The following is a 27,289-nucleotide window of genomic DNA, read 5'->3' as shown; positions in this document are numbered from 1 at the left end:
CTTCCTGGAGATATTCCAGAAGAAGAAGATTCTGTTGTAAGCCCGACCAGCCCGACAGCAGGGTGAGTAGCATTAGCAGCAACGGCGCCATTGTTGTTGTGATGTGTCGCGCTTGCGTGTTTAGAGGCGACGCTATGACGCATGCGTGTAAAAAATAAAATGCGGTTAGGGTGTAAAGATGGAAACGCGAATACGGCGTTTCAGAATCTTCCCACTCTGAAGGGTGAATAAAAAAATGATCGTTTACAGACCCCCGAAACGCCGGCTTCGTGTGGATGAGAGGCTGGTTTGGTGAAAAATTTGTGCGTTTAGGCCAGGGTTCGTCTTCGTGTGGACGGGGCCTAAGACCTTCACTGAAGATTAGTCAAACTGAATAAACATGGTTTTGACCTGAGGTGGTGAACTTATGGCTGATCCATTTCCACATAAAACAAGGCTGTTTACTGACCTCTAGTTAAAGGGCATAGCTGACAGGCTGGAGTCCAAGAATAAGAAAGGTTCGAAGGTAAAAAGGACAGGTAGTGCGCCTGCACTGCATGTAAGAGGTAAGGATTTAAGGACAACAGATACTTCCCCTTCAGCCTGCCTGTAAATCTCCGCTGCTCTTTACAAGCGTCGATGGGAGAGCTATTCTAGACGAGCTAACGGCTTGCCAACGCTAAGGAATGCCAAACAGGCCGGAGCAGGATGCCAGATTAGAGGCAAGAGGGTGTGAAGACATTAACGGCTTCAGAGAACAGATCGCAGCCTTGAATCTGAGTCAGGATAGGAAATACTGTACAATGAAATAAAAAAGGTTTGGTTTATGGAATAAATACTGTCAATGGTTCGCCACAATATACAGTGTTGAAAAAGACAAGACACAGACACGGTCAATGAGAGAGGAAAAATGAGCAGCAGGTTGGTCTCTTCATCCTCCTCCAGGCTGCATGCAGGTTTCTCCACTCCCAGAAGAGAACACCAAGAGGATGGGATGGAGAAGTCGTTTTTTTTTTCCTTTTAAAAATGTCTTTTTCACTCCATTGTTCTGGTAGGTAGGGAGAAATTAATGCAGCGTCAAATCTGGGATGGACAGGATGCCTCAAATCAGGAAGAGAGGGTGGGGTCACAACATGAAGACTGGTCCTTATGGAGCAGAGGGGTTTTGGAGTGATGGGAGTGTTTCAGCGCTACAGAAACGGGGGGGAGACAAAGACAAAAAAATAATACATTAAGTCCAACTTAATTAGAAAAGAGGACCTGGATGAGCATGAATGAAAATGAGAAGTAGATCTACGGTTCTTTGCAAAATCATTTATCCCACTTTAAAATTTTTGTCTGTTACAACCACAAACATGTCCAAGGCGCTCGATGCACAGTGCCAGTACTTCTTGAATTTAACGCAGCTCTTCCTGAAGTTTTCTGCCTTTTTCTACTGGATGAACTGATTAATCCAGGTGTGCCTGACCTCAGTGACCATGGCACACCTGGATTAATCAGTTCATCCAGAAATGACAGACAGTTCAGTATCTTTATCTCACTTTTATCTTGTCTTTCTTTCATCTTTTCTGTTTTTCCTTTCCTGTTCTACTTACATTGCAGTGTCCATATAATCTGTAAAACTCCCTGCATAATTATAATAAAGCTATATATATGCATAAATCAAGCGGAACACTATGGCGACAGCTGTACTGCTCCAATTGTGAAAGTAAAATCTGTTGGGCTCTTTTATTCTTATTGCCATATCGCCGGACAGAACGCTGTTAAATAAAAAAAGAAAAAAAAGGAAAAAAAGGAAACGACAGACAGGAAACAGAAGAGCTTCCTTAAGTTCAGGGAGTAGTGGAGTTGTGCATAGAGCCCATTAGCAGATATCTGATAGACAGATCTCAAACTGCAATGTGAAAGAAGATAAACATATTAACTTCAATTCAAGATTCAGCTCAAAAACCACTAAACAAAATTCACTTCCTTTATAAGCTAAATGCTTTATAAGCTAATTTTCTTTCTTTCTTTCTTTCTCTTTCTTTCTCTTTCTATCTATCTATCTATCTATCTATTTCTATACTGTATGTGTGACCAAATGACAGGTCAGGAATAAAGCTTTGGAGAAGTTTCAGTTACAAAATAGTATCTCAGCGTTGAGCGTCTCACAGCTCCTTTCAGTGAAAACTGCACACCATTTTGACTGCATCGTGTCGCTCTTCCATACAATCCCAATAAAATGCACAAATGCAATAAAGTTTGTGGTTGTAACATGGCATTGTGGTTGTAACATGTGGTTTTACAAGTCAATGTAAAAGCAGCCATGCAACAAACGGCAGTAAAGTTGAACTCAATCCTTAAAATCAGTAATCTTCACCTCTAAAAAATCTAAGCAAAAAAAGAACCCCCCCCAAAAAAAATATGAAACAGCTTAAATATTATCTTTGACATATGATACTTCCTACTTTTTCTTGTGAGAGGATTTTGAATGAGAGCTCCGGGCCCTGGAAGATGCAGCCTGACTTTTGGTACCAGAGTTCTTATTGGCGGCACTGAGCGATTCCTCTGCAGTTCTATTTATGGAGGTGGAAGATCTGCCTCTAGACTCTCTGCAGACTCCTGTCATCCTGGCATTACCAGGCGGGTTGGGAAAAGACAGAGACTTGACTGTTTGGGGCGCTGAATATTTGGAGTTTGACTGTGAACGGACCGAGTCTGCCAGCAATGAGTAGCTGCAGCCAGCAGCAGCAACTCCTTGCACAGATTTAGACCTACTGGGCAACTGCTTTTTCCTTACCGAGACATCTAGGTGAGTTTTTGGATTAGAGTTTTGTTGGCTTTCACCCCATGCTTTAGATGTGTTAGGATACACACGCCAAGCTTTAGACGAGGTTAGATCATCAACATGTAAAGAAAAAGCAGACTTCCGCCTGCTGCTGGAAGAGGAAGGGCCAATATTAGTTTTGATGAACGTGTCCTGGCGCACAGGGACCGAAGCTCTCCGGCCTGATGCAGCCCCTCTTCTATCAGAGACATTTGAACTGACTGTTAAGTCGCTACTTAAAGAACTGGCGGAGTCTCTACGTGGCAGAGAACGTCCGTGACTCACCTCTGTATTAAAAACATCACTGATACTACGACTTCTAATGAAGGTGGCATCTCTTGGGAGACCCCTGCCACCATGGGACCGGCTGCTTGTATGAATGCTGTTGTCGGAAGAAAGAGAAGAGGAGGTTCTTACAGGGCTTGTGTGGAGACTTCGGGTTAGAGCTCGCAAGTGGTGGGTGGCCGAGGCAGGAACGCTGCTGCCAAGGACGGGGCTGGCCCGTGGACTGCTCCTCAGCTGGGGCCTGCCGGGACTGCTTCTGGGGCTCCGGGAGGCACGACCTGACTTGGTGGCGAGCTCTTTAGCCCGGGACCGCCGGGGGCTGCTGTTCAAGCTCCGGGGAGCCTGAGGAGTCTCAAGGTCCTCCAAACGCTGAGTGAGAGCCAACTTCTGCTGGATGGCCATACGCAGGAGAGAATTCAGAGTCTTCTTCTCATCCTCGGCAGCTGCAAGCTGCCTCTGCATCTCGTCCAGCTGGGTGACGTACTGATCACACCTGAAAGATGTGGACAGGATCAACATGCAGCATGCAGGAGCAGAGCTGAGCTCATTGCAAGGCACACAAGTCAGTGTGTTAGAAGCAACAACAACCAACACCACAAAGGACGTCAATTTTTGGAAATAATTAGCAGTAAATATACCAGTTATTAACACAGCAATTTGAGCATCACACCCTCAGTTGACTAAACTGAGTCCCTTCTTTACTTTGCACAATTAAATATCATTATTCTATTTTCATGTTTTCTTTTTCTTGGCAGATGATATGTTCCCATGCACTGTAAATATACCATTGAGAACATTTATGTATAAAAAAAAGATAAACAAAACTTTTTCTTTTATATCTTTACACAAAAGAAAAAACAAAGGCACAAGCATTGATTCAGTTTGAAAAAAACAAACAAAAAAAAAAACCAGGAGTTTCTAAATATTATGCTTAATGAGAACTGAAGTGAATGAATATCATCCATAAAGGGAAATCTGGAAAACTTAAAATCCTACTTATGTTTGTGAAAATCTTTAAAACAGAACAAAAGCGTAAAAGGCACCCAAACTGAAGGGTCCTCAAATGATTAATGTGGGTGAATTGCAGGTAAATCCTCCATGTGCAGATGTCACCACAAGGTGGTGCCTCTAAACTAAGCATGAACCATAACCTTTCTCTAAAGCAGTAAATCTTCTCCTGGATCAGACCTCAGCTGTCCTTGATCACTGTCTGTACTTCAATCCTTCTTAAGGCTAAACGGCAGCTCATTAATGTCTGCAGACTCCTCAGAGAGTCTGACACCTGGCCAGGATATTCTTTAATTGCTGGTAAATTAAAATTCAAAACATTTTGCTATTTCTAGTCAAATGGAACTCCAGAATTGCTGATAGCAAATCAACTAAGGAATTTTCTGTGTTCTATGGCTTTTTTTAACTCTTCATCTCTTGCAAACTTATCAGACCTTTTCACTCTTAACATGACCTATGTCAATCAGACCAACCCCCCCCCCCAGCAGCACAAGGCAGAACATGTGCTGTATAATCTTCACGTGAAGAGTCTGCGCAGACAAAATAAGCACCGTAAGCTCATTATATATGAGCAACAGTAAATGGATCCCAATCATCAGTGCCTCCAAGAAGCATAAAGTGATAGAAAATAACTATTTAAACTACTTTATATTGTTATATCATATAATCTTACCGACTGGCAAACATGACTCTGAGAGAAGAAAAGGTGGCAGCATCCTCTTTCAGGGCTTTTAGCTCATTCCTCAGTTTCATCATGGTCTCCGACACCATGCTTTTCTCTGTCTCATACTTGGTTTTCAGGTTAGACAAGGCCAACTCAGCGGTCTGCAAAAAGAAAAACAAACTAACTTTACGTTTGTACTTTTAAAAACGATAATCATTGCTTGTTAATCTTTCATTTGGAGACATTTTTTAAAATGATAGAGCTAAGATGCACCAGGGATTTTTACTTTTGTTGGCATTTTAATGATACAGTCAACACTTCAAAAGAACAACGAGTTACCAAAAACTAAAAGGATAGGAAATAAAAAGTTGTTTGGACAGATCGCAACATCAGGAAAACCAAGCAGCTTCTTCTTTCTGTTCTTTATACGGAACATTAATGCTTTCTGTTGGTAGCAGAATAACAGGAAGCGGCTCTTATGCAAACAGACAGGACTATAAAGGCCTTGATGCTCCTAAGCTAAACAGGAATCTGTGTCAGCATAGTGCATTGATCAGGACGGCAAAACAGATTTAAAGCAGTTTTCTTCTTTCTCCAGTTTATTACAGATAAGAGATAGAGCCCGATAATATTATCCCATTAAATGTTTCTTATTGAAATCATGCATTTAAATGTAGAATGTAAAAAGAAACGTGTTTATATTAAGTATTTCAAAGAAGTAACCTCCATAATGTCAGCTTTAGATCGTTTAAAGGATCATCTGGAGAGTCATGGGAGGGCAGCGGAGGGGGAGAACTCCAGACACGACAGAAGTAGGTCAGATGAGATGTACGAGTGGAGGAGAAGGTGGACTTATCAAAGTGCAGTGGAAAAGGGACGGTCTGGTCAGCAATATACACCAACCGGTTATTTTATTAGGTACATCTGTTCAACTGTTATAAGTAATAAGAAAACTAGAGAGGAACTGGATGCATGTAGACATGGTAGTGGAGTTCAACCCAGTCAGAATGAGGAGGAAAGAGAATTTAAATGGCTGAATGTGGAATGTGTGTTGGTGCAAGGCAGGCTGGTCTGAGCGTCTCAGAAACAGCTGATCTACTGGGATTCCTACACAGTCTGAATAAGACTAGCTATCCGGTGGGCAGCAGTTTTTTGAGACTAAGGCGCCTTGTTGAGTATAGAGGAGAATGGTCAAAATGGTTTGGATGGTAGAAACATACCAGTCTCCATAGTAACCACTCATATAGTAAGCTGGGCTAAAGCATCTCCTGTCAGCAAAGAAAGGGAAACTTAGCTAATGAATGGTGAGTAAAGTAGTTATGTAATGATATGAAAGATACAGTCTAGGTACACTTTGGGTCCCTGAGTAAGTAGAGCGATGGAGTTCTAAAGACCCCAGCTTTGACCTGAGCATTGTTAAAACCATCTGGTACTAATCTACTGAGGGCTATGCCCCCCATGTCACAAAGCTAAAATCTTTTAAAACTGGTTGAGAACAGACAACCGCATCGGTCTTCCGCAGATCTCAGTCTCACAGCACATTTAGCATGTGGTGGAAGCAGATTCACTGCATTGGCCGTGCATCCCACAACTCTGCAGCTACTGTGTCAATCTGTCATGTCAAAGAGGGCTGAACGATTTACCCAAAAAATGTTAACTGCAATTTTATTTTCACTTTCCTTTGTACTAATCACCAGCACATATTTATTTCCCTCAAGGGTTTCCTCCTTTCCGTGACCTTGAGAGCTTGTTTGTCCAGATTCTTTTGTAGCAGGATATTACTGTTGTGTGGAAAAGTTTTTCCCTCTAATCGCATGTATAGATCTGTGTGCGAGCTGAAGCTCTCTCTTCCCTTCTGGAAGAGAAAGTGACAAGGTTGGTTCCTTACATTTGTCATATGAAAACTAAAATTGTGATTATATTGCTAATCCAAATATCTGCTAGGCCCTAATCTCAGATATTTAAGGAACATTCTGTCATTAAATTAATGGGAGATCATTCAAAATGGTTCTCATCCTTTTTTGTATCGAGCTTCAGCTTCTTCCGTGATTAGAGCCAGAATAAAGCTTTATAACAGCTTTGTTCCTGCAGCTGTTCAACAGAAAAAGATGCAGAGGCACTTTGCAGATTTTCATGTGCTGTACTGTGCAAGCATATTCTTATTCTCAATGTATTTATCCTTCAGTACTCTGATTACTTCTCAAAAGGATTTATTTTTTGGGTGTTTGCTATGTGTGTGTTTATAAGGCTGGTGTGTAAAAGTGACGTAATTTTTATCTTCCCCTCAATGTGTGCAAATATTTAAGTATTAACCTGAACCATTTAACCACGGTACAAGCTTGTATGTAGCGAAGTTACCGATAACTACTATAATCAGGAAAAAAAACGATTATACTGGTGGTATTTGTATAGAGTGAGTCTCAAGCTTTTTTTTTTTTACAGCAAACAGACCCAAAATCTTGATTGTACCAAAAGATGCAACAAGATAAATACAGTATCTTTTTTTAATCTATGGAAAAACAATAAAAGGTTGACAACAAACCAATCCTGGATAATCTAAGGAAGAATATATGAAACTTTCAGAGAGTGCTGGATACAGCTGAAACCGACAAAATAAGAATGCATTTCAACTTAAACAAAACACAGAAGTTAGCTATAACGAGCACAGCAGCCCAGACAGACTAAACAGAGGAGCTGTGACTGGGTAACGCTGACTTTTACCAGGATCCCCATCAGACCATTTGGATACCATGGAGGAAGGATTTCTAAAAGAGCCAAAGAGATGAGAAACATCGTCCAGTCTAGGTCTAACCTCAGGGGAAATGTAGCTTAGCTCACCTGCTTGTTTGCCTTGAGGACAGTCCGCAGGGTTGCAATCTGCTCTCTCTTTGTGCTAAGAAGAGATTTGAGCTTCAGAACTTCCTCCAAAAGACTTTCCGTGTCCCGCTCGGACTCGTCGCTGCTGCTGAGACCAGAGTAGGGCATCGCTCCTCTCTGACGGCAGAGGTCCACAGCCACCTGAGGGATCACACAGTAAAACCATTTGAAATGGATTTCTTCCTGGGAAAAGTTTGTTACACTATTACAACAGTAAAAAAATAAATTAATTAAATTAAACATGTTTAGTGTGTAATTTGAATGTTTAACTTATTTCAAATTTCTTATTTTCTTAGAGGCTGTTAATATTTATCTCTATTTTATTATTTTCAGTTTTCATTTCACTGCTGAGAAAAAAAAAATAAGTAAATCAAAGTTTTCAAGTGTTTGAGACAATGTTTGCTCAAAGGATTATGTGTTCCTAAGACCATGAATCAACTTTGACCTCTGATAATCCCATCCATTCAAACCAGCACATGCAGGCACGTGTCAACGCCGCCCTGAACAGGCGCTGGATTTATGCAGACAGGAGAGGCACTCAAGAACGTTAGCGTGCTGAATGCAACGTCAGGCTCAGGTAAAGAGCCGTTATTTCATTATATGTTCTGGTTTGTAACGGGTGCAGTGCTGCAGGTCTCACATACACAGTCACCTTACCCTGAGGTGCTTGATCTGGCAACGGATGACAGCAACCAGGTTGGACACATTGGAGGGGTCCCTGAAGTCCAGAGTGGGCGAAGCGGGACAGGTCAGAGAGTCTCCGCTGGCTCCAGCGCTGTCCACCTCCCCCATGAACTGCAGTGCTGCAGCTTTGGAGATGAACATGTCGTTAGCCCGAGGCTTCTTCTGGGAGTTGTGCTGGGCGAAGACATGGTGGGACCTTCGTAACCCTCCTCCGCCTCCCCTGGCGCTGTCCCGGTAGTAGTCCAGGGTGACCCGTTTGGGTGTTATGTTGTTGCACACACATATGTGATGGTAGAGGTTGGAAAGCTCCTCAGAGAAAGCCAGCAGCTCTTCCTGTGCCACGCTCAGGTGCCCCTCAGAATCGGTCGCCACCTTCCGTGTGGCTCCGATCTCCTTCTCCAGCTCACTGATGCGCTCCTGGTCCTGCTTGCTGGACTTGATGCACTGACGGATCTTGTCGGCCAGCTCCTGGGCCTCGCCCCTCCACCGCTCCTTCTCCTGCTTGTACCTCTGCTCAAGGGTGTTGTAACGAGTTCCCGCCTGTGAAATTTCGTCTCGTAGCTTCAGGAGCTCTTCACTGGCGGCACGCATTCGTGCCTCCAGTACCTCTTTGCTCTTGGTGTCCACCTCGTAGTCGAAGCCCTCAGAAGCCTCCTCTCCTGTCTCCACCTTCTGCGTCTCCTCAGCCTCCTGGTTTTGATGCTGCACCGCCTCCAGCTGCTTAGTGAGAGAGCCAACCTTGTCCTCCTGCTGACTTAGTGCCTGTTTGGACATCATCAGTTGCATTTGCAGCTCCTCTAATTTGCTAGCAAGACTTGATTTCTCCCTTTCTGCCTGAAATTCCATACAAAAAAAAACAACAACATGTAAATCTACTCTTTAATTTCAGTAAACCAACTTAATGAACCTCATGAAATTGAAAGTAACATTTTTTGACACTGATGCCCCTTTCCTCACTCTCTCCTCGTCTTGATGCATTTTTAATGGAACCACATTCAGCTCCAGAATCCAAACATCTGTTAGACAGGAGCCTAAAACCCAACCCCCCCAACTTAAGTGCATCATTAATAATGTACTTTGTCCAAACAAAGAGAAACTCAATAGGTTCTCAATTCTCTTTACAGCCTTAGAATAAATCTGTGTTGATAGTAATTATGAGGGGACTTCATTTCTTTGTGAACCAGCTGTATTTTATTCAACCAGAACGGATGTGGTCCCAAACAGGAAGCTAACAGCTCAGTCAAACGGACTAAACTGTGCTGAAACTTCCACACCTGAGACAATAATGATTGTTCTCAAATGAGGCTGAACATACAGAGAAAATAAAGGTTTTTCATCTGAAATCTACAGTTTCAATGCAAAGATACTTACAATTTGTGAGATTGATGACTTATATAAGCAGGGATGCGAATATTTAGACCAAATATAAAAAAGGTTTGTCATATTTGGGACTTTAATATCAAACACAGAAATGCAGATCTCATAAAATGTATGTACTAATAAAAGAAAAGTGGAACAGCAATTCCCCCCTCAAGTTAAGAACTGATTCTGCAATCAAGATTATGTGGTAACCGGCAAAGAGTCATTTACACAACTCTTCTTCTTTGGTTCAATTCAGCTAAATTTACAGAAACCTAATGACCTTCAAAGATCAAGAGGCAGCAGTTAATTTCAAAGGAAGTGAGAGTAGATCCCATTAAAAAACAATATTTTATTTCTTTTTTTTCTGCAATACATAATTAAGTTGTTTCTACGGAGCCTGTTGCCTACCTGTAGGAGCTGCTGCTTCAGTTTCTGACTGTCTGAAAAGTGCAGCTCACTCAGCAGGTCGGACACCAAGCCCGACGCTGGAGCACGCAAGAATACGTCGCTGTTGCGCGGTGTGGAGTAGCGATGGTTGAGGCCGTTGCTTTTGGAGCTGGGAGCGGATGCAGAACCATTTGTGTGACTGCTGTCCTGGTTCTCCTCCTGAGCCTCTCCTGCTCCTCCCTGGCCCTCCTCCTGACTGTCATCCAGCGGGTCCAAATGGAGGTCCAAGTTCCCGATGGAATCAAACGGGTTCAGGGTCAGAGCAGAGAGCTCCCGCCGCAGACCGTTCTTCTGCTCCCGCTCCTCTTTCAGGGCTTCCAGGGCCTCGTCCAGCTGCCTCTCAGCAATCTCCCTCAGCCTCGCAGCTTCTTCCAGCTGTGCCCGCAGCTCGTCTTGTTCTTCATTCTTCTGGGATAGCTCAAGCTTTATTGATTCAAACTCGACCTAAAAAGGTGGGAACAAGCAGAATGCCTGTTTAAATCAATGCAATATTAATGGGGGTCAAATTTCAACATTCAAATCAACCCAACAGAGCGTTCAACAGATGGTGTTTGGTCAACAGAATCCAATCCTGCTTCCTCTGTGCCCACTGTGTTAATTTTTAGTTTCCCTATATTCTTTTTCTATATTAAAATTATGGATGTCCTGATCACATTTATGAAATCACTCCACCAGCAGCCAAAAAACGAGGAGAAATTGGCTCGTGCATGCTCTAGCATGCATTTAATAGGCATTCTCGCATTCTCTTTTAAAAAATTAACGAAAATCCCACACTACACCTTTAAGTCTGTGTAACCTAGGGGTGGAACGGTTCACAAAATCCACGGTTCTGTTCGGTTCACGGTTTCGTGGTCACGGTTTTTGGTTCGGTTCAGTATATGTTGATTGTTAGGAAAATCTATTATGGTCATGTTGCTGTTAGCATAAACAACACGTGTTGCACAATGCTTGCACACTGTTGCACTTTTATCCACAACTTTCTTTCCGCCGTCATCGTAGGTCACTCTAAATGCAAAGCGGTCCCATACAGCAGACCTATAAAGTGCTGCTGGCGCGTCTTCCAACTGATGTTCTTTCCCACTAGCCATACCGACACAATTCTCCACAATAACTGATTTTTTTTTCTGCTACACCCGGCTACGCTGCTTCGCTTCTTCTTCTTCTTGTTTACTACTGGTGGTTGGCTTTGGTCGCAGTACCGCCACCTTCTGCTCTGGAGTGTAAACGCTTCGCCTATGAGAAAAAGGAGCAGCGCATGAAGCGAACGCAACACACGCGAACCGAACCGAGACAGTCGAACCGAACGGTTCGGACGGTTTTCATAAACCGTTCCATCCCTAGTGTAACCCATTGGTTATTAATGAACAGGTCAGAGGTTCTCTTACCTATTGTTGTTAACCTTCTTCTCTGTTTAACGAATATCACTTGATCAAATCTTTTTACACTACAAAAAAGGTAACAAAAGTATGTATTCCTGTTGATATCGTATTGGGTCAATAATATTGGTTACACACAATACTCAAAGCTGCAGCCGTCCAGGATTTAACCACCGGCCAGATGAGACCAAGCTGCCCATCCTCCTACTTTCTCAATGTCCTTTCCTGTCCATTGGCTTCACAAACAATACTTACTAGTACCACAAAAAGAAAATAAGCAAACCCTTTAGCACAAGTTCCTGCCTCTGATCACTGTAGGCCAAGTGTTTGGCTAACCCAGGAGAACACATATCTGAGCCTAGCAACATCTCCACGTGAGATGAAGCAAATTCATAACAAACTGACCTTAAGTTTATCTGGACCAGAACCAAGTGAGCAACACAGATAAACAGAACTCTGTAGCCTTCGCTGTGGAAGGTCCCGTCAGAGCTGTGTAAACACATCAGATCCATGCAGCTCTAAAGAAAACCCACATCTGGGTTTTCAAAACAGTCTGTACAAATAAGCCTGATCACGTTTTAGATGCCACCTGCAATTTCCCTGAGCCTTTTTAAGACAGTGAAAACAGAAAAAACCTTCAGGAAGATTTAAGAACACAGAAAAATTTCCCTTGTAAAGAACATCAAAAAAACATGCACACAATTCACATGAACATAAGAGGCAAAGGAAGAAATGCTAAAATAAGAGCTGACCTGATTTTCCTTTAGCACAGACACTTGTTTTTGTAAGGAGATGTTCTCTTCCTCCAGCTCACTGCTATCCTGCAGCTGGCGCAGCTCGCGTACTTTATATTCCTTCATTTCATCTCTTAAATGGTTCTTCTCTGCTTCCAGACATTCACATTCCTACAGAACACAATGAAAAAACTTTTAACAAATGTTTTCATTTAAAGTTATTCTAGAAAGTTGGTATATCGAGTAATTAAAACCTAACCCTATGACGGGAGGCTTCATAACAAAACAGGCCTGTCAGGATTGACATTTTTACTGAGTGAGGAGACATCATACCTTCTTAAGCTGGGTGGAGAGCCCCCCCAGTCTATCGATCTCTGCGTGGGCGTTGCCCAAAGCAAGACGAGTCTGTTTTAGCTCTGCCTGAACTTCCTCCATCCGGGTTGCCATGGCAGCCTCTTTAGTGGCAGTCTCCTGCAGCAGGCTCTCCTCCCGACACTCTCCATCAGCAGCTGCACGCTTCTGGCTGCTCACAGAATCTGCAAAAGCCTTTACACCAATGGAAGGAGTTAAAGATGGAGGAAAAAAACAAGCAGCATCTCACAAGCATCTGTGTTACATCCTGAAAAATAATCAGCTGATGGATGCATGTAGGATAAGCAACTAAAGTAAGGCAAGACTAATTATAAATGTTGTATAAAGACCATAACCCTAACTAGTTAGATGTTTTTCTGCCTGGAGAATCACATAATAGCCCTAATTCTTATCCGATAGTTGCATAATGCGTCTATTCACAGCTTCCAATCACCAGGAAACAGAACACTGCATTTATGGCGACTAAGGAAACAAATACCGAAAAAATGCTTGGCTGAGGGATTTATTGTAGCTACAAAATAAGTCTAATTTAAGACATGAGCTCACACTGCTTTATTAAAAATCTACACAAGCCGACATGGTTGAATATCTGAATAATTAGTTTTAAGCACACTGTGATAGAAATTAAATTCTGCATAATTTTGCCTCTTTTGAGAAGGTTAAAAATATACTGTGTTGGTCAACAATACTTAAACCTAAGAGACTTAAATATCTTTACACAAAAAGATTATTTTCTCTACTCAATAGGGTATTTATAACAATTGTAAAACCCTGAAATAAACAGTACTAGGAATGTTTCTTCCAGTGATTCGTTGCTGATTGAAGTCCTGTTAAATGAACCGAGTCTTTGATGAAACTTAACTCCCACTCTGAAATGGCGCACCATCTGGGTTTCTGTTAGCCACACCCAGAATGTGTTATGGATGATGGACGCTGTGTTTTGGGAAGACGACTTCTTTTTAACAAGCAGTGCGTATTTTATCATGCAAGCACTGTAAAAATTATTGGATTTCTCTGGTAAATGTGATGAAACCAAACATCTTTCTCATACAATGACCTTCAAAAAGAGCTGCCCTCACTATTCCTTAGGTTTTACAGCAATCGGAGCAAAGCAATAAACTCTGGAAGCACGAGAAAACATTTTTCTTGTGGGTTTTTTTTTCTGCACACAGCAAAGTGATACCACACGGGAATGTTCTGTTTCAAATCATCAAAAATTTATATCAAAACTGTTCATTTCCAAGGGAAACGCTTTGTTCTCTCTGCACATGGAAGGCAGATTAACCAAAATCCCAGTCAGGAAAGAGTTCTGAATTATTCCTTGGAAAGTCAGAAGTCTCAGAGAGACTAGCTTTGCATCCTGTGCAACTATTTAAGATCCTGTGCAGTAATTTAAGAAATTAAAGTTGTTAAAATACTTTCATTACAGCATATCACTAGATCAGTGGCTGTGAAATATATTTCTAAAAAAATGAAGGATATATTTGATTACCTTACATAATTTTAAGCACAAAAACAAAACATGAAAAAAAAGCAATTTAAAAAAGTGTAAAAACTGCAACCAGATGCATCAAGTCGAGTAAATCTTTAAAAGCTCATTCTAAACCTGTCTGTGTTTTAGGTTAAAGACATGATTTGTCCTAACCAAGGTCCCTGCAGTATCTTAAAGCTTTCCAGCAGAAACTCTGGTTAGAAAAAAACTATTTTGTAGTAAAGAAAACAGACTTATTTATTTATTTAAATCACCATTAAACGGCACCTTAAAACCTGAGTTTTCAAGGAAAGGGTCTCAAATGCATTTGAATACCTTTTAATAAAGTAACCTTCAGACTTGCTATTGAAAAAAGCCAAATATTAAGCAACTTCAATCTGTATTCGGGACAAAACAGGATTATAAAAAAAAAAAAAAAAAAACTTGACCCGGTGAGCGTGATTGGCTGAACGTGGCTTTAGAGTAAAGTGCTTTAAGAATGAGGAGAATGGGGTTATACAAAATGAGTCCATTTACTAATACAAAATAAAACAACACTAATAAACAAGTAGGTCATTACATGGCCTAAATAAACTTCTTGTACGTTGGTTTAACTGATAGTCGACGGCGATGAGCAGCCTTCTCCTTTTAAAGCCTCAAAAACCAGAAGGCAAAGTTCACAGACAAGTTTTTAATAGTGGAATAACTCCTACATTAAAAGATACAAAAATTAATGTAAATGTAACTTTATCTCCCATGCAGATGCAAATATAAAAAATGCAAAAAAAAAAAGAATCTTCAAACGGCTTTAAGAGTTGCTGCAGCCAGATCCTCAGCTGTGATAAGTCAAATGAACAGAGATAGTACAGCAATGTGAATGGCTGCAATGTTTAAAGTTTGCATTGTGGAAAACTGACAGATATTCAACTAACCCATGGGGTTGTAGTTATATCAAGCTATACCATTTATAATTGGAGAGTTATTGGCTTTGCTTCTTTTTAATTCTGGGAGGGAAAGTTTATGGAAGCACATCGCTCTGAATCTATTATAACAAACAATCAAATTATATCATTGCTGCAAATATTCACTTTTCAATATAAATTAAAGCCTTTTACTAATGATTTAATGTGTGTAATTATATTCATATAATAAAACACAGCCAATAGGTTTGTGAGCCCGATGTGTTTCTACCTCTCTGAGTTGCTGCAGCTCCAACTTTAGGGATTCGTGTTCCTCTTCCAGCTGCGTGTGCTTCCTCTTAAGAGCGGCGCTTTCTTCCAGCACTACGAGTCCGTACCGAGCCGCCTGCAGCTTTTCCTCTGTTGCCTCTTGGAGCTCCAGAGTGAGCCGCATCACCTCAGCCTTCAGGTCCCTGCTACCCATGTCTGCTTCCACCTCTTCCTCGACCTCCCCACCAGCTAGGTCTGAGTCGGCCTCAAACATCTTTGCCCGACCTCCTTATCTGCCGACTTTCTGCTGCAACGCCCGCCTCCTTCACTCATCCACCCTCATCACCATGGCGCTGCAAATGAGGAATAAGAGGTGAGCCAATCATGTAATTACAAGTTTGGGCTGTTATTGTAAAACCAAGATGCAAAAAATGTTAATGAAAATAGCAAGCAGTGACTTGTAAATGTCCTTAACCTATTTATATATTAAAAGATTAACTGGAAAAAAACACATCCCAGTCAAATACAAACTATTTTATATCCAAATAAATATTAACATGGTTATTTGGTGAACTCCTTTTCTTAAGTTAAGATGCTTTCCTCATTGAAATGTCTCTCATACAGAAGTCATCCACAAAACATCTGAACTTCAAACTCATTTCATGTTGGAGAAAAGTTACAATCTATTTTTTTTTTTTTTTGCAACCCCGCTTCAAAGAGTTTTGCGTTGCCAATATCATGAAATCAATTAATGCTGTTATTTGGAGATACTTCTTCTACTAGTGTGCGTTTAAAAATGTTGATCGGTTATCTAGTTTAATGTCACAGAGGGTTAGGTCACCACTTTTAGAGAACTAAGTAACTTCTAGCTAACATCAGGATATCGCATGTTGTTATTTTGAATTTTCTATACTAGATAACCCTCCATAAAAATGTTAAGTGTGACGTATATATGCAACCTCAGCCCAGCCAAGTAGCTGTTTTCTTGTAATTTTTCCGATATCAAGGACTGACTTATCTCATTGTCTTCCGTATGTTTGTCGTTTAAGACATCTTGTGAAATACAAAGTTAGTACACCTCAGTTTCATCAGAACAGGCTGACCAGCATATGGGTTCATTTGCTCTCGCTGTTCTCATTCTTCCAAGGATTTTATCAATACAGAGCCATTATGATTATTTTAACCGATCTTCTTTGTTAACTGAATTCATATATTTTTAATTTACACTTGTAAGAATGCATCTATAAACAGAGTAAGAACTTTGGAATAATATTCCTTAAAAGAAAATTCATAAGCCTTTGAATAATCAACTATCTACAGTTCTTAACTATAATTCAACATCGGATATCTTCTGGAAACATAGTTCAGCATCTGCACATGCTTGCTAAAGCTCTGCCATGCAAAGAAAATAAACTTATGTGGGCCTCATCCTGAAACGCTGGAGAATTCTCTGTGCCAAGGCTGATTTAAAGTGGTTTAAAGTGGATTTGGCAGCTCACACTAGGGTTGTCAGAAATATCAATATACTAAAAGAAGAATTGATACTCAAACGCTGTACTCAGATACAATAGCAATTTGACATGGTATTGATACTAAAGACAAGTATGTATATGTATATATATATATATATATATATATATATATATATATATATATATATATATACATACACATACATACATACATATTTTTGCCATGATAACTTTAGATTTCTGCTTTATTTGCCTGTTAAAAGAATGATACCCTATACAACCTTAAATATTTTCTTTTTTTTTTCATTTAATTTTCATTTTTAAAATGTTATGTAATATTAAACATTTTCCTGTGCATTGATATCTAGTTTGAAATTCCAGCTTTAAAGTGTGAATAATTCCTAGGTAAGCAGTTATTCATAATTTCCAAGTCAGAAGTTACACAATTTCAAGTATAATGTTACACATTTAATGTTATCAATAGGGGTGCACCGATTGATTTATCGCCCGCTCCATCGATTGGCTTCGATTTTAATTTATTTTGAGGGAGATCTGTGATCGGCCGATACTTACATGTAAAATCTTTTCCATCAAATCAAATCCACTCCTGTAAAGGTCTGAAACTCACCCACTGTCAATGCCATGATCTATATTTGAGAGCAGTTATTTCAGAAGTTGTTATTGTTTCATGGGCATTTAAGGATTTTTTTCAGTAACATTGAATATTCTTGTGTCTTATGATCTTATAACAACTGGCTGTCAGTTATAAAAATAAATCTGTATCGGTCAAAATCTGAATGACCATGTCAGGCTTTTTTTAAAGATAGGGAATCAGTGATTGGCCAGAAACCTGTAATCGGTGCACCCCTAACAATCAAGATTGTAAAATCATCTAGATTGCAAATATTAACACTGTTAATGATTTTATTGACCCATTAGGAAATCATCTTAACTTGACACTCTTATCCCATCTTAGCTTGGTGAGTTTAAATGACCAAACTGTAGGCATTCAATGCCCATATCATATTTCACTGCTGAGAATGCTTCATGTTATGGTGTACAACAAAAGGTTGGGCCTCAGAAACTGCAAGATCAGCACTTCAAATGATTCAAAGCTCTGTATGAATGACCTGAGAACATCAGCAAACAACAAACACTGGATCCCATTATTGTAATCCACTCTCATAAGTTAAAAATATCAGAGAACAAAACGCAATAAAAACAACCTTCCTTTAAGCATGAGCTGTGACGTGAGGAGCCAATCCCTGCCCCTTTATTTCCTCCTGCTCTCATCTTTGCCCGAAGATGGATACATCAGCTGCCCCGCACACATGATGCAGTTAGTCATCCCAATAACATCTGCTTCCACCAGCTCCAATTGTTCCCCTTATAGTGGTAGCTTTAAGCATTTGATAGTGGAAGAGACTTGATCACTTATTGAGAAGATGATGACAAGGATGCAAAAACGAACACGACACCGGTAAAGAGAAACAGGACACTGATCCGGCTGCTAGCATCATTAGCTTAGCTTAATGTGGTATAAACGGCAAATAAAATCAAAATGTCAACCTATTAGCCGAGTTAAGAGATCAAGCCTCTAAAACTGAAACCCTTACAAAGCGGGGGGGGGGGACGAACACCACTGAGCTTTCCCTCTTGAATCCTATCAGACGAGCTAATTAGCCAGACAGTCAGCCATCAGTGACCAAACTACGTACTCACCCCAGTTTTTTCTAAAGCTGGAGCTCACCTATCGCCACAAAACGAAAAGGTTGCTCCTAATTGGGGTCCAACCGGCAAATGAAGTCTTCTAATCACGTTACCACCCAGCGGTACCCGGTCTGGTGTATGAACAGCCGCTCCCCTTCCTCTCAACCCACCTGCTTCGCTCGTTTCGTGGAGGGTCGGACCGTCTGAGTGTCAAATGCGCGCTGAAAATCTGACGACACGGAAGCGCCCTCCTCCGGTCCTCCAGGGAACTGCAGACTCAAACACGAAGGGGTCTGAGCCATTTTTCTTCTTCTTTTCTATAATGGCGGATCGGTATGCACCTATAAGGTGCATACCGCCATCTACTGTACATGAGTGTGTAGCAACATTAAATTCTCATTTAAATAGGTATGACCCACTCTTAATCTGATGATTACTACTTCTTCCCTTCTGTTTCTCTCATTAATGATTCTATTTAATACTGATTTTTGTACCTAATATAATCCTCTTCCTTTCTTATCTTTATTCCATCTCTTTTGCCATTTTTCCTTTTCTTTACTCTTAATAAGTGATTTCCCTTTTTCCTTTTTGCTAATATATCTGCTTTTTCATTGCCTTTTACACCTTCATCTGCTGGAACCCAACATAACCAAATATCAATGCCACCCCTATATAATCTAAATAGACTGTGCTGGATTTCTAATACTAAATCTTCTCTATCATTTCCTTCTCCCTGAATAATTTCTAAAACTGGTTTGGAATCTGCTTGAGTGGATCGATTAGTCCCAATGGGTACGTTATAATTTACATGTCATTTAACAAAATGTAAGGCAATATAGTCAAAAAGATCACATAGTAACATAGTAATACACATAAATTTACAACAATGTATTTCTTTCTTAAGTATTATATAAAAGGTCCACCTTAGCCCGCTGCCACAACAAATCAAGAATCTATGACAAGTTATATAAAGGTTAGTAAAAAAAACCTTCAAAATATAGTAATAACATATTATCTTCATCTATTCATTTGGTACTAACACAAAACTAGCCTGATCCACCACTGATTTTTACTGTTCAGACCGAGACTGAATTAATTTCTAAGGCTTTCAGGTTCTTCCACATTTGTTTCTTAATCTAAGGTCTGAACTGGGAAATTAAACACTAAAATTACAATGTTTTGTATGTTTTCACATATAGAATAAATGTTTCTCATTTTTTTAACATAATGGTGGCTCTTTATTTATTAAAAGTTTGACCACTTTGAGTCATTTAGTATTTTAGCTTTGAGAAAATCATAAACATTAATACAATGTCTATGATAGAAAGTAATCCATCTTTTAGGAAGTGAAATCAGTTAATTAAATTTAAAAAAATAAGGGATTATTTAATCGTATTTTAAGTAAGAATATAAGTGTGTGTATGTATGTGCATATGCTCACATACTAATTTATATGTGATTTTGTATATTGATTGATATATAATATGCAGATTTGTGAATACCATTGAGGTATGTATTAATAACTTCCTTCTGACATCATTGATAACCACACTCCAGTCTGGTAGGTGGCGGTTAAATACACCTTAAGTTGGTTGCCATCCGCCAATAAAAAACATAAGAAGAAGAAGAATTTTATTTTTTTTTAAAGAAGAAGTAGAATGTAATCCAGATTCTCTAAAAAACTGTGAGCTAAGTCCCAAGTCAGAGTCGACGTTGTTTGTATCGCGTGAGCTTAATTATATAACAACTTTAAACATATATTATTATTTATTATTATTTCAGTAAAATTTATTTTTAGTAAAAATAAGCATGCCAAAATAGACACGTAATTAGACTGCCGCTTGCGTCATACTCATATCCGTTTTTTTTTCTTGAAATAAAGAATATCAATGACAATCTCAAACAATACGTCAATAATGAACATTACAAGAAAAAAATAATATCACAACTCCTATTAACTCCAATAGAGATTAGAGGCTAGAACAGAGAAAAAAAAAACAAACAACTAACAATATAAATAAATTATTAAGAAGAGGGGACTAACTGAAATTCTTCCATTAAATCAGACAATTTATTTTCTTTAAGGTTCTGCATCTTTTTCAGACATCGGTTAAAGGAGGAAAGTTTGTTTTTGAGAGCAGAGAATGAGAGGCAGCATTTTGCATAATGACATTTATGGATATAATATTTGGTTATAATCATCAAAGCATTAACTAAGAATTTCACATTTTTTTTCATTAATATATAAACCAAACTGAATTATGTGTATAGAATTAAAGTCCACATTTATAGATCTAGAAGATAAAAATATCTGAAGTTGATCCCATAGGTTTCTTACTTCTTTAGATTCATAAAACAAATGATTAGTAGTTTCCAATTGAGTTATACAGAAACCACAATTCCCAAAATTGAATTTAAATCTCTGTCTTAAGCACTAATTTGAAGGATATATGTCATTTATTATTCTGATAATTCTTTATATTTAGGAGGGAATTTAAAATAATTTGTCCTAATTTTCCTTAGTCGACGTTATTTTTGATACATAAGCTTAATTATATATGCATCTTTAAACATATAATATTTATTATTATTGTTTCAGTAAAACGTATTTTTTGTCAAAATAATCGTGCCAAAATAGACGCGTAATTAGACTTCCGCTTACGTTACACTAACATCCGGTTTGCTTCCTTCTTTCAACATTGGCGTTTTGCCGCTCAGAAGCAATGAAGCTTGTCACCTGGAATATAAACGGCATTAGGACGTTTAAAGGTGGGATAAAAAATGCCCTTGATAGCCTGGATGCAGACATAATTTGTGTTCAGGAGACAAAAGTCACAAGTAAGTGTTAAAATCAGAGAAGCTGTTGTTGCTCCAATCAGAGCTCTGTTATGAAAGCGATCAAAGGTTTAACCCGCATTTCTGCTCCACAGGAGACCTGCTGGATGAAAGGACGGCTATTGTTGACGGTTACAACTCTTATTTCAGCTACAGTAGAGGACGCAGCGGTTATTCAGGTGTACTACACTGTTATTTAGCTTTTCCAACCCTTAATGTCCCCTTTAATCAGTGCTTTTCAGCCTGTGACCCCACAAATAACAAAGAGCAGACTGATAACCCCTAAAATTACACGTAATTACTCACGCTAAATTATTTATATAAATATAAAGTGAAATGATTATCTCAATTTTTAGATACATGTATTTTTAAGACATTTAAATATTTGATGCATAATTTTGAATGTGTTCCTAATCATTTAATGGGACATTTCAGAAATGAACTACTAAACAATATCTGCATTTTACAATTTCAAGGTATATTTATGTTTAAATTATGTAGATAAATAAATAAATATTAAATCTACTAGTTTCATTGTACACATTTATACCTGCCTTAAAATCACAATAAAGTAGGTTTTCTAGATTTACTTAAGGAAGCTCAGAACCTGATGTCATCTTCCATTTAATATATGTCTACAATAATTGTGTGTCATTTCTTTTGTGCACAGGGGTTGCAACTTACTGTCGGGACGATGCCACTCCTTCCGCTGCTGAAGAGGGGCTCACAGGTCTGCTTACCAACCATGAGGGAGCTGCTGGATGCTATGGTGACCACACTGACTTTTCAAGTGAGGAGCTGCAGCTTTTGGACAATGAGGGGCGAGCAGTCATCACACAGCACAAGATAATGTAAGACGAAAACATGTGTTGGATACAGAACGGTGATTATTTCTGTTTTTGCATTCAATTGTCTTCTATTATTAATGAACATAAAACTTCATTATTTTAAAAGGCATGCCTATATTTATTAGAACTAACCTAATTTTAACAGTGTTTATTTGATTTATTTGTGTGTGTGGGTTTCGTCCAAAGGTGTCAGGACAAAGAGCAGACTGTCACTGTGATAAATGTCTACTGCCCGCGGGCTGACCCAGACAAGCCGGAGCGAAAGCAGTTCAAGCTGAGGTTCTACGAGGTGCTTCAACGTCGGGCCGAAGCTCTGTTACAAGGAGGGAGGTGAGAGTGTAGAGCACTTCCCACAAACAGAGACAGCAGAACAGGTGTTTCCTGCTTTTACTTTAAATCCTTAAACTGAAATATGTACAGTTTTGGTTATGATATACATCTGGTTTTTACACTTTTTATCTTTGCTAACAGTTTCTAAGATAACATACCTAAATGTTGGGCATGAGAAAAATTATGATGTGCTGGCAGGATCTCAACACTTAACTGAAATACTTTTTTTTTTTTTCGGCACTAGTGGCTTGTTTTTTCAACGGTAGGCTGACGGGAAAGGGGGTATGAGAGAGGGGGAGAGACATGTGGCAAAGGTCCAGAAGTCGGATTGAGGACTGAGGCCTCCATACGAGGGTCATGCGCGCTAACCGCTGCACCACCTGCACGTCCCTTTTTCTTTTTTTAAATTGTCTCACGTTACAATTGCAGACTTTGTGTTTTTAATTTGGACTTTATGTGACATAGAAAAACTAAGTTGTCCATAGTTTTTAACAGGAAGGAACATTTTTACAATTAAAAATCTGAACTCCCTGCAGAGATCCACTGTTCATGTGGGAGACTTTGATGACAGATAAAGTTATACCTCTGTAGAACATGACAAAATAGAACAAAGACAAAAAGAGAGCAGTGTTTGATGCCCCATTTGCAGTGTGGTCCTATCTAAGTAAGGGAGAAACCTACGGAAGGAGCTCTGATCAGATCTGACTAGGGCTTAAACTCTTAATCGGATTAATCAATTATTGAAAAAATTGTCAACTAATATAGTAATCAATTAATCATTTACTGGAGTATAGAGACTCTAAAACATGCTTTTAGCTGACAGAGCAACCCACTTAGAACAGTAATTATATTGTAAAAGATAAAATAATATAAAACATTTTGCATTTAAGATAAAAGATAAATTTCATCCATCAATGTCCTCTATCTGGAACTCCTTAAGTGGAAAAGTTTTAGTTTCACCTTGTTTTATTTAGTAAAAAATCTTCTTTAACCTCTTACACCCTCAGGGGGTATAAATAAATTTCTGCCTGACAAAAACACACAAAAGTAAATCACTTATAGCCTCACAGCTATTAGATTTTAGAAGAAACTTTTGGTACCTCTGTAAAGGTAAGATGTCATAGAATGGTTTTCTGGTGTCAGCACCATTGTAGCTTTGACCCTGCCTGAAATATTAGGGACAAAATACAAAATATTTTGCATTTTTTGAACCTCGCCAAAATTTTCTTTGAAATAAACATTGCAAAACACTACCAAAATATTATTTATAGCACAAAAAAGTAGTACAGACTTTTAAATCTAAATGTTGTGTAAAAATATACCAAATTTGGATTTAATCAGATGAATCATATTTATTTTAGAATGGTATTAGTGAGAAATTTCTTAGGCGGAGGGGCCATTTTGGCACATTTATCCAAAAATGTCACCAAACTGTGCCAAATATATTTTTTACATCAATACTGGGGGTTTGTTAAAATTACGAGGTCACGTAGCAGCTGGACCCACCGGTGGGTCCGTAGGGTTCTAGGGGTTAAGGAACCTTTGGCTATCTGATAATAATCAATTAATTGAAGAAATAGTCGACATATTAATCGACTTGCAAAAAAATCGTAAGTTGCAGACATAGATTTGACCATGATTGAACATTTTGGCCTCCAAGTAACACTATTTGTGACAAACTATTAAAACCTAAAAACACCACACCTACAGGCAACATCATGCTTTTTCTTGTTAACAGATGCTCTCCATTTAATCTCACTTACTTTGTAAAAATGAATGGTCAAAACATAGACTTTCTAGATGTGCAAAGCTTGTAGGCGTCATCTTCTATATCTGCGAGGGAGGCGTTCATCTGAAAAGATGTCCAATCCACTTCAGCTGACTCCTCACAATGTCAAGGAGGACGGCGTGTAAAGCTGCAATAGAAACTCTCTGAAGGCCTCTCTGCTATAACTGCATTTAGACTTCACAATTCTGTACTACTGTGTGTTGCTCTGTCCATAAAATCTGAACAAAATACTTTGAAATTCGTTGTTGCAATCTGACAAAACCTTGCAAAGGTCCAGCGGACACAGATTATTGTAGCTCTGCTGTTCCTCTGCTTCCTATTAAACCATCCTTTTAGTCACCTATGTTTTCTGTTTTCCAGCCATGTAATTGTTTTAGGAGATGTGAATACTTCTCATCGGCCAATAGACCACTGTGACCCATGTGATGATGTAAGTTAAGGATTGTGTTACATTTTCACTCTAAGCTAATATTTCTACATTAGAAATGGTTTCCTGGTTACTGACCTATAAACTCATGTTGTGTCAGTTCATTAGATAATTAAATCTTACGATGACAGAGGCATTTAAAGTAGAAATACTGTCATGCCTAAACAATTTGTTGTCATAAAATAGTGGTGTGTTTTTCCATTTGCAACTTATAGTGTTTTAAGTGGCTGATAGATGAGGATGTTTGTTTAGTTCCCAGTAAAGCAAAAGTGAAAAAAAAAAACACTTAAAAAAAAAAAAAACTTTAGCACTCAGGCTGCAGAATATATTACAAATGTTATTGAAATGTGTGCACATTGAGAAAAGCTGCCTCCACCGTGCATTCAGGCTCTGCTGCTGCTATCTATTTTTTAATGCCTGTTGTGTCATGCACAATCAGAGAGTTCGGGTAACCCTAACCCCTTTGTTATAAAGTCATTAAGAAACAATAACTTAGTTATGTTCTCAACGCTACAACAGACATGTTGGCCACAAGCAGTTATGTTAAAACTTTTTTTAAATTAAAATAAGGAATTATTCTTTATTCCCAGAAGCTGAATAGAGATTGGGAATAAATCTTAGAATAAAAAGATAGTGTATTTTCTTTTACCATTACTGCAGGTCTTCCTGCTCGAGTTTGGTAATAACTGTTTTTTTCTTACATTTCTAAGGATGATTTTGCTGAATATCCTGGGAGGAAATGGCTTAATGGCTTTCTGTACAGTAGCAGTGAAGAAGAGGATCCCGATGAGGAGGAGTGTGATAAAGAGTCGGAGATGAGAGACTGTACCCAAACAGGGAAATTTATTGATATCTTTCGGTACTTTCACCCAACTCGTACAAACGCCTTCACGTGTTGGTCCACGCTCACTGGAGCCCGACAGACTAACTACGGCACACGTATCGATTATATATTTGCTGACCGGTGCTTGGCCCAGGAGCAGTTTGTAGGCGCAGACATCATGCCTGAGGTAGAGGGATCCGATCACTGTCCTGTTTGGGCAAAACTGAAATGTTTGCTTCTTCCCAGCTCCAAACCTCCTCCCCTCTGCACGCGCTATCTGCCGGAGTTCATTGGAAAACAGCAGAAACTGTCTCGCTTTCTGATTAAGGTGGACCAAAAGTCCTCCCAGTCTGAGCCAAAGCAAACCTTACCTGGATCTCAGGAAGAGGAGGAAAGACGGGAGAACATGAATCCATCTCCTGTCCCATACATCTCTGGTAAAAAACGGCCTGCAGCACCAGAATCTGCTGCCCCAAAGGGGAAGAAGTCTAAGACAACAAATAACTCTTTAAAGCCACAGGGTAACCTCCTTTCTTTCTTTAAACCCAAACTCACAGCTGTTAAACAGTGTGAGAGCACACCTGCTCTGGATGGATTCACCTCATCACACAGAGACCCAAAGGCATCCACCACCAGTGAGCTGTGTCCCGACACAGGCAGCCCAACGGAAGACACTGAGCTTGTTGTTAAGGCTCCATCCCAGCTGTGCATCAGCAGCACCACAGGAGAACCAGACAAAACGGTGAAGACCAAACAGCCGGCCTCTCAGCTCGCCGTGGGGCAATCAGATGTCAAGAAGGGGGCATCATCTGTGTTTTGGAAGTCTGTGCTTCACGGTCCTCCCCCGGCCCCCTGCTGCAAGGTGCACAGGGAACCCTGTGTGCTTCGCACTGTGAAGAAAGAGGGCCCGAATATGGGCAAACAGTTTTTTGTGTGTGGACGGCCTCAGGGACATGTTTCCAACCCAGAGGCTCGATGTAATTTCTTTATGTGGGTAGAGAAAGGAAAGTGATGTGTCCTCTAAAGTTCAACGGATAAAACTCCATCACAAAGCTACGTCTAAACATTTCACTGTTTTTATAAAATTTTGTTCTTTTTTTCTGTCTAAAAAAAAAATAAAATAATTTTATATTTATAAGATCTCTTTTTTAAATGTCCTGCAAGGTCTGCAAATGTCCTGCAATGCATTTTCAAGATAAAAGGTAAATGTTTCTAGGTTTTATTTTTTGTTTGGTTACTTTTAAGATTCACATGTTTTTTAGAATCTATATTTACATTTTTTAAAGGTTTGCCTTTAGTAAACCAGTTGTCTGTCAGTTTTTTTTAAGTTCTGCAAGTTAAATAACTGAAAAATGTAAATTTCCAGGGAAATTGACTCATTATTTCACATTTTTAAGTCAGTTTTTTGGTATTCTATATAAGTGATAAAGACGAGGCATAAAGCTCCTTATTAGTTGATCATAGTATAGATCTGTCACTACAGCCAGATCCATACAAATATGGCTTTAAAAATTGAACCCACTCATTATTAAATAGGCTACTTAGCTACTGTCACTTGATAAAATTCAGAACCCGCAATCAATCCAATCAATCATATCATTTGTTTGTCAAATCAGTGGCAGGGAATCAATCCAAAACATGATATCAGATTTTCAGGTTATCAAACATCAGCAAGTTCTGGTCTCAATAAATTGCATTTTTATACTTGCAGTATTTGTTTTAACATAAAACAAATTATTTGCATTGCAATATATTGACAATATAATTGAAAGTGATACTGCCTTTAAGTGGGAAAAAAGTTCTATTTTCATAATTCAC

The 27,289-nt window shown here is 39.2% G+C and overlaps 2 protein-coding genes across 5 annotated transcripts; one reads left to right on the top strand and one right to left on the bottom strand.

Annotated features, from left to right (window-relative positions):
- Positions 1-348: 348 nt before the first annotated feature.
- Positions 349-18,676, bottom strand: zgc:162200 (uncharacterized protein LOC558638 homolog). 4 transcript variants are annotated; one of them, XM_038282669.1, is made up of 10 exons: positions 18,590-18,676; positions 15,260-15,590; positions 12,559-12,771; positions 12,244-12,396; positions 10,077-10,559; positions 8,280-9,140; positions 7,584-7,763; positions 4,755-4,906; positions 3,206-3,566; positions 349-1,169 (listed from the first exon to the last, which is right to left on the bottom strand). In XM_038282669.1, the coding sequence occupies exons 2-10, from the start codon at positions 15,509-15,511 to the stop codon at positions 1,164-1,166; spliced, it is 2,661 nt and encodes an 886-aa protein (XP_038138597.1). In that variant the 5' UTR covers positions 15,512-15,590; positions 18,590-18,676; the 3' UTR covers positions 349-1,163. The 4 variants fall into 4 exon arrangements, with proteins under 4 accessions (XP_038138597.1, XP_038138595.1, XP_038138596.1 ...); XM_038282667.1 differs by having other exon boundaries at positions 18,432-18,640; XM_038282668.1 differs by having other exon boundaries at positions 18,460-18,640.
- A 2,413-nt stretch (positions 18,677-21,089) lies between these two features.
- Positions 21,090-26,606, top strand: apex2 (APEX nuclease (apurinic/apyrimidinic endonuclease) 2). The gene is made up of 6 exons (XM_038282807.1): positions 21,090-21,257; positions 21,350-21,433; positions 21,925-22,105; positions 22,289-22,432; positions 24,582-24,651; positions 25,359-26,606. Exons 1-6 carry the CDS (start codon positions 21,143-21,145, stop codon positions 26,481-26,483), a joined length of 1,719 nt encoding a protein of 572 aa, XP_038138735.1. The 5' UTR covers positions 21,090-21,142; the 3' UTR covers positions 26,484-26,606.
- The last annotated feature ends 683 nt before the right edge of the window (positions 26,607-27,289 follow it).

Source organism: Cyprinodon tularosa, unplaced genomic scaffold (assembly GCF_016077235.1).
Source record: "Cyprinodon tularosa strain WSP-4 unplaced genomic scaffold, ASM1607723v1 ctg187, whole genome shotgun sequence".
Classification (NCBI taxonomy): domain Eukaryota; kingdom Metazoa; phylum Chordata; class Actinopteri; order Cyprinodontiformes; family Cyprinodontidae; genus Cyprinodon; species Cyprinodon tularosa.
The sequence above is the reverse complement of the archived record's forward strand: the minus strand, read 5'-3'. Positions and strand labels throughout refer to the sequence as shown.

What these genes read in the sequence shown, in the direction of transcription:
- apex2 (XM_038282807.1), top strand. Translation starts at nt 21,143, where the DNA reads ATGAAGCTTGTCACCTGGAATATAAACGGCATTAGGACGTTTAAAGGT. An exon ending in TCAGGAGACAAAAGTCACAA is followed by an intron (nt 21,258 to 21,349) that starts GTAAGTGTTAAA and finishes TCTGCTCCACAG; the next exon opens with GAGACCTGCTGGATGAAAGG. An exon ending in GCTCTGTTACAAGGAGGGAG is followed by an intron (nt 22,433 to 24,581) that starts GTGAGAGTGTAG and finishes TCTGTTTTCCAG; the next exon opens with CCATGTAATTGTTTTAGGAG.
- zgc:162200 (XM_038282669.1), bottom strand. Translation starts at nt 15,511, where the DNA reads ATGTTTGAGGCCGACTCAGACCTAGCTGGTGGGGAGGTCGAGGAAGAG. An exon ending in AGCTGCAGCAACTCAGAGAG is followed by an intron (nt 12,772 to 15,259) that starts GTAGAAACACAT and finishes ATTGGTGTAAAG; the next exon opens with GCTTTTGCAGATTCTGTGAG. An exon ending in AGAGTCATGTTTGCCAGTCG is followed by an intron (nt 3,567 to 4,754) that starts GTAAGATTATAT and finishes CACATCTTTCAG; the next exon opens with GTGTGATCAGTACGTCACCC.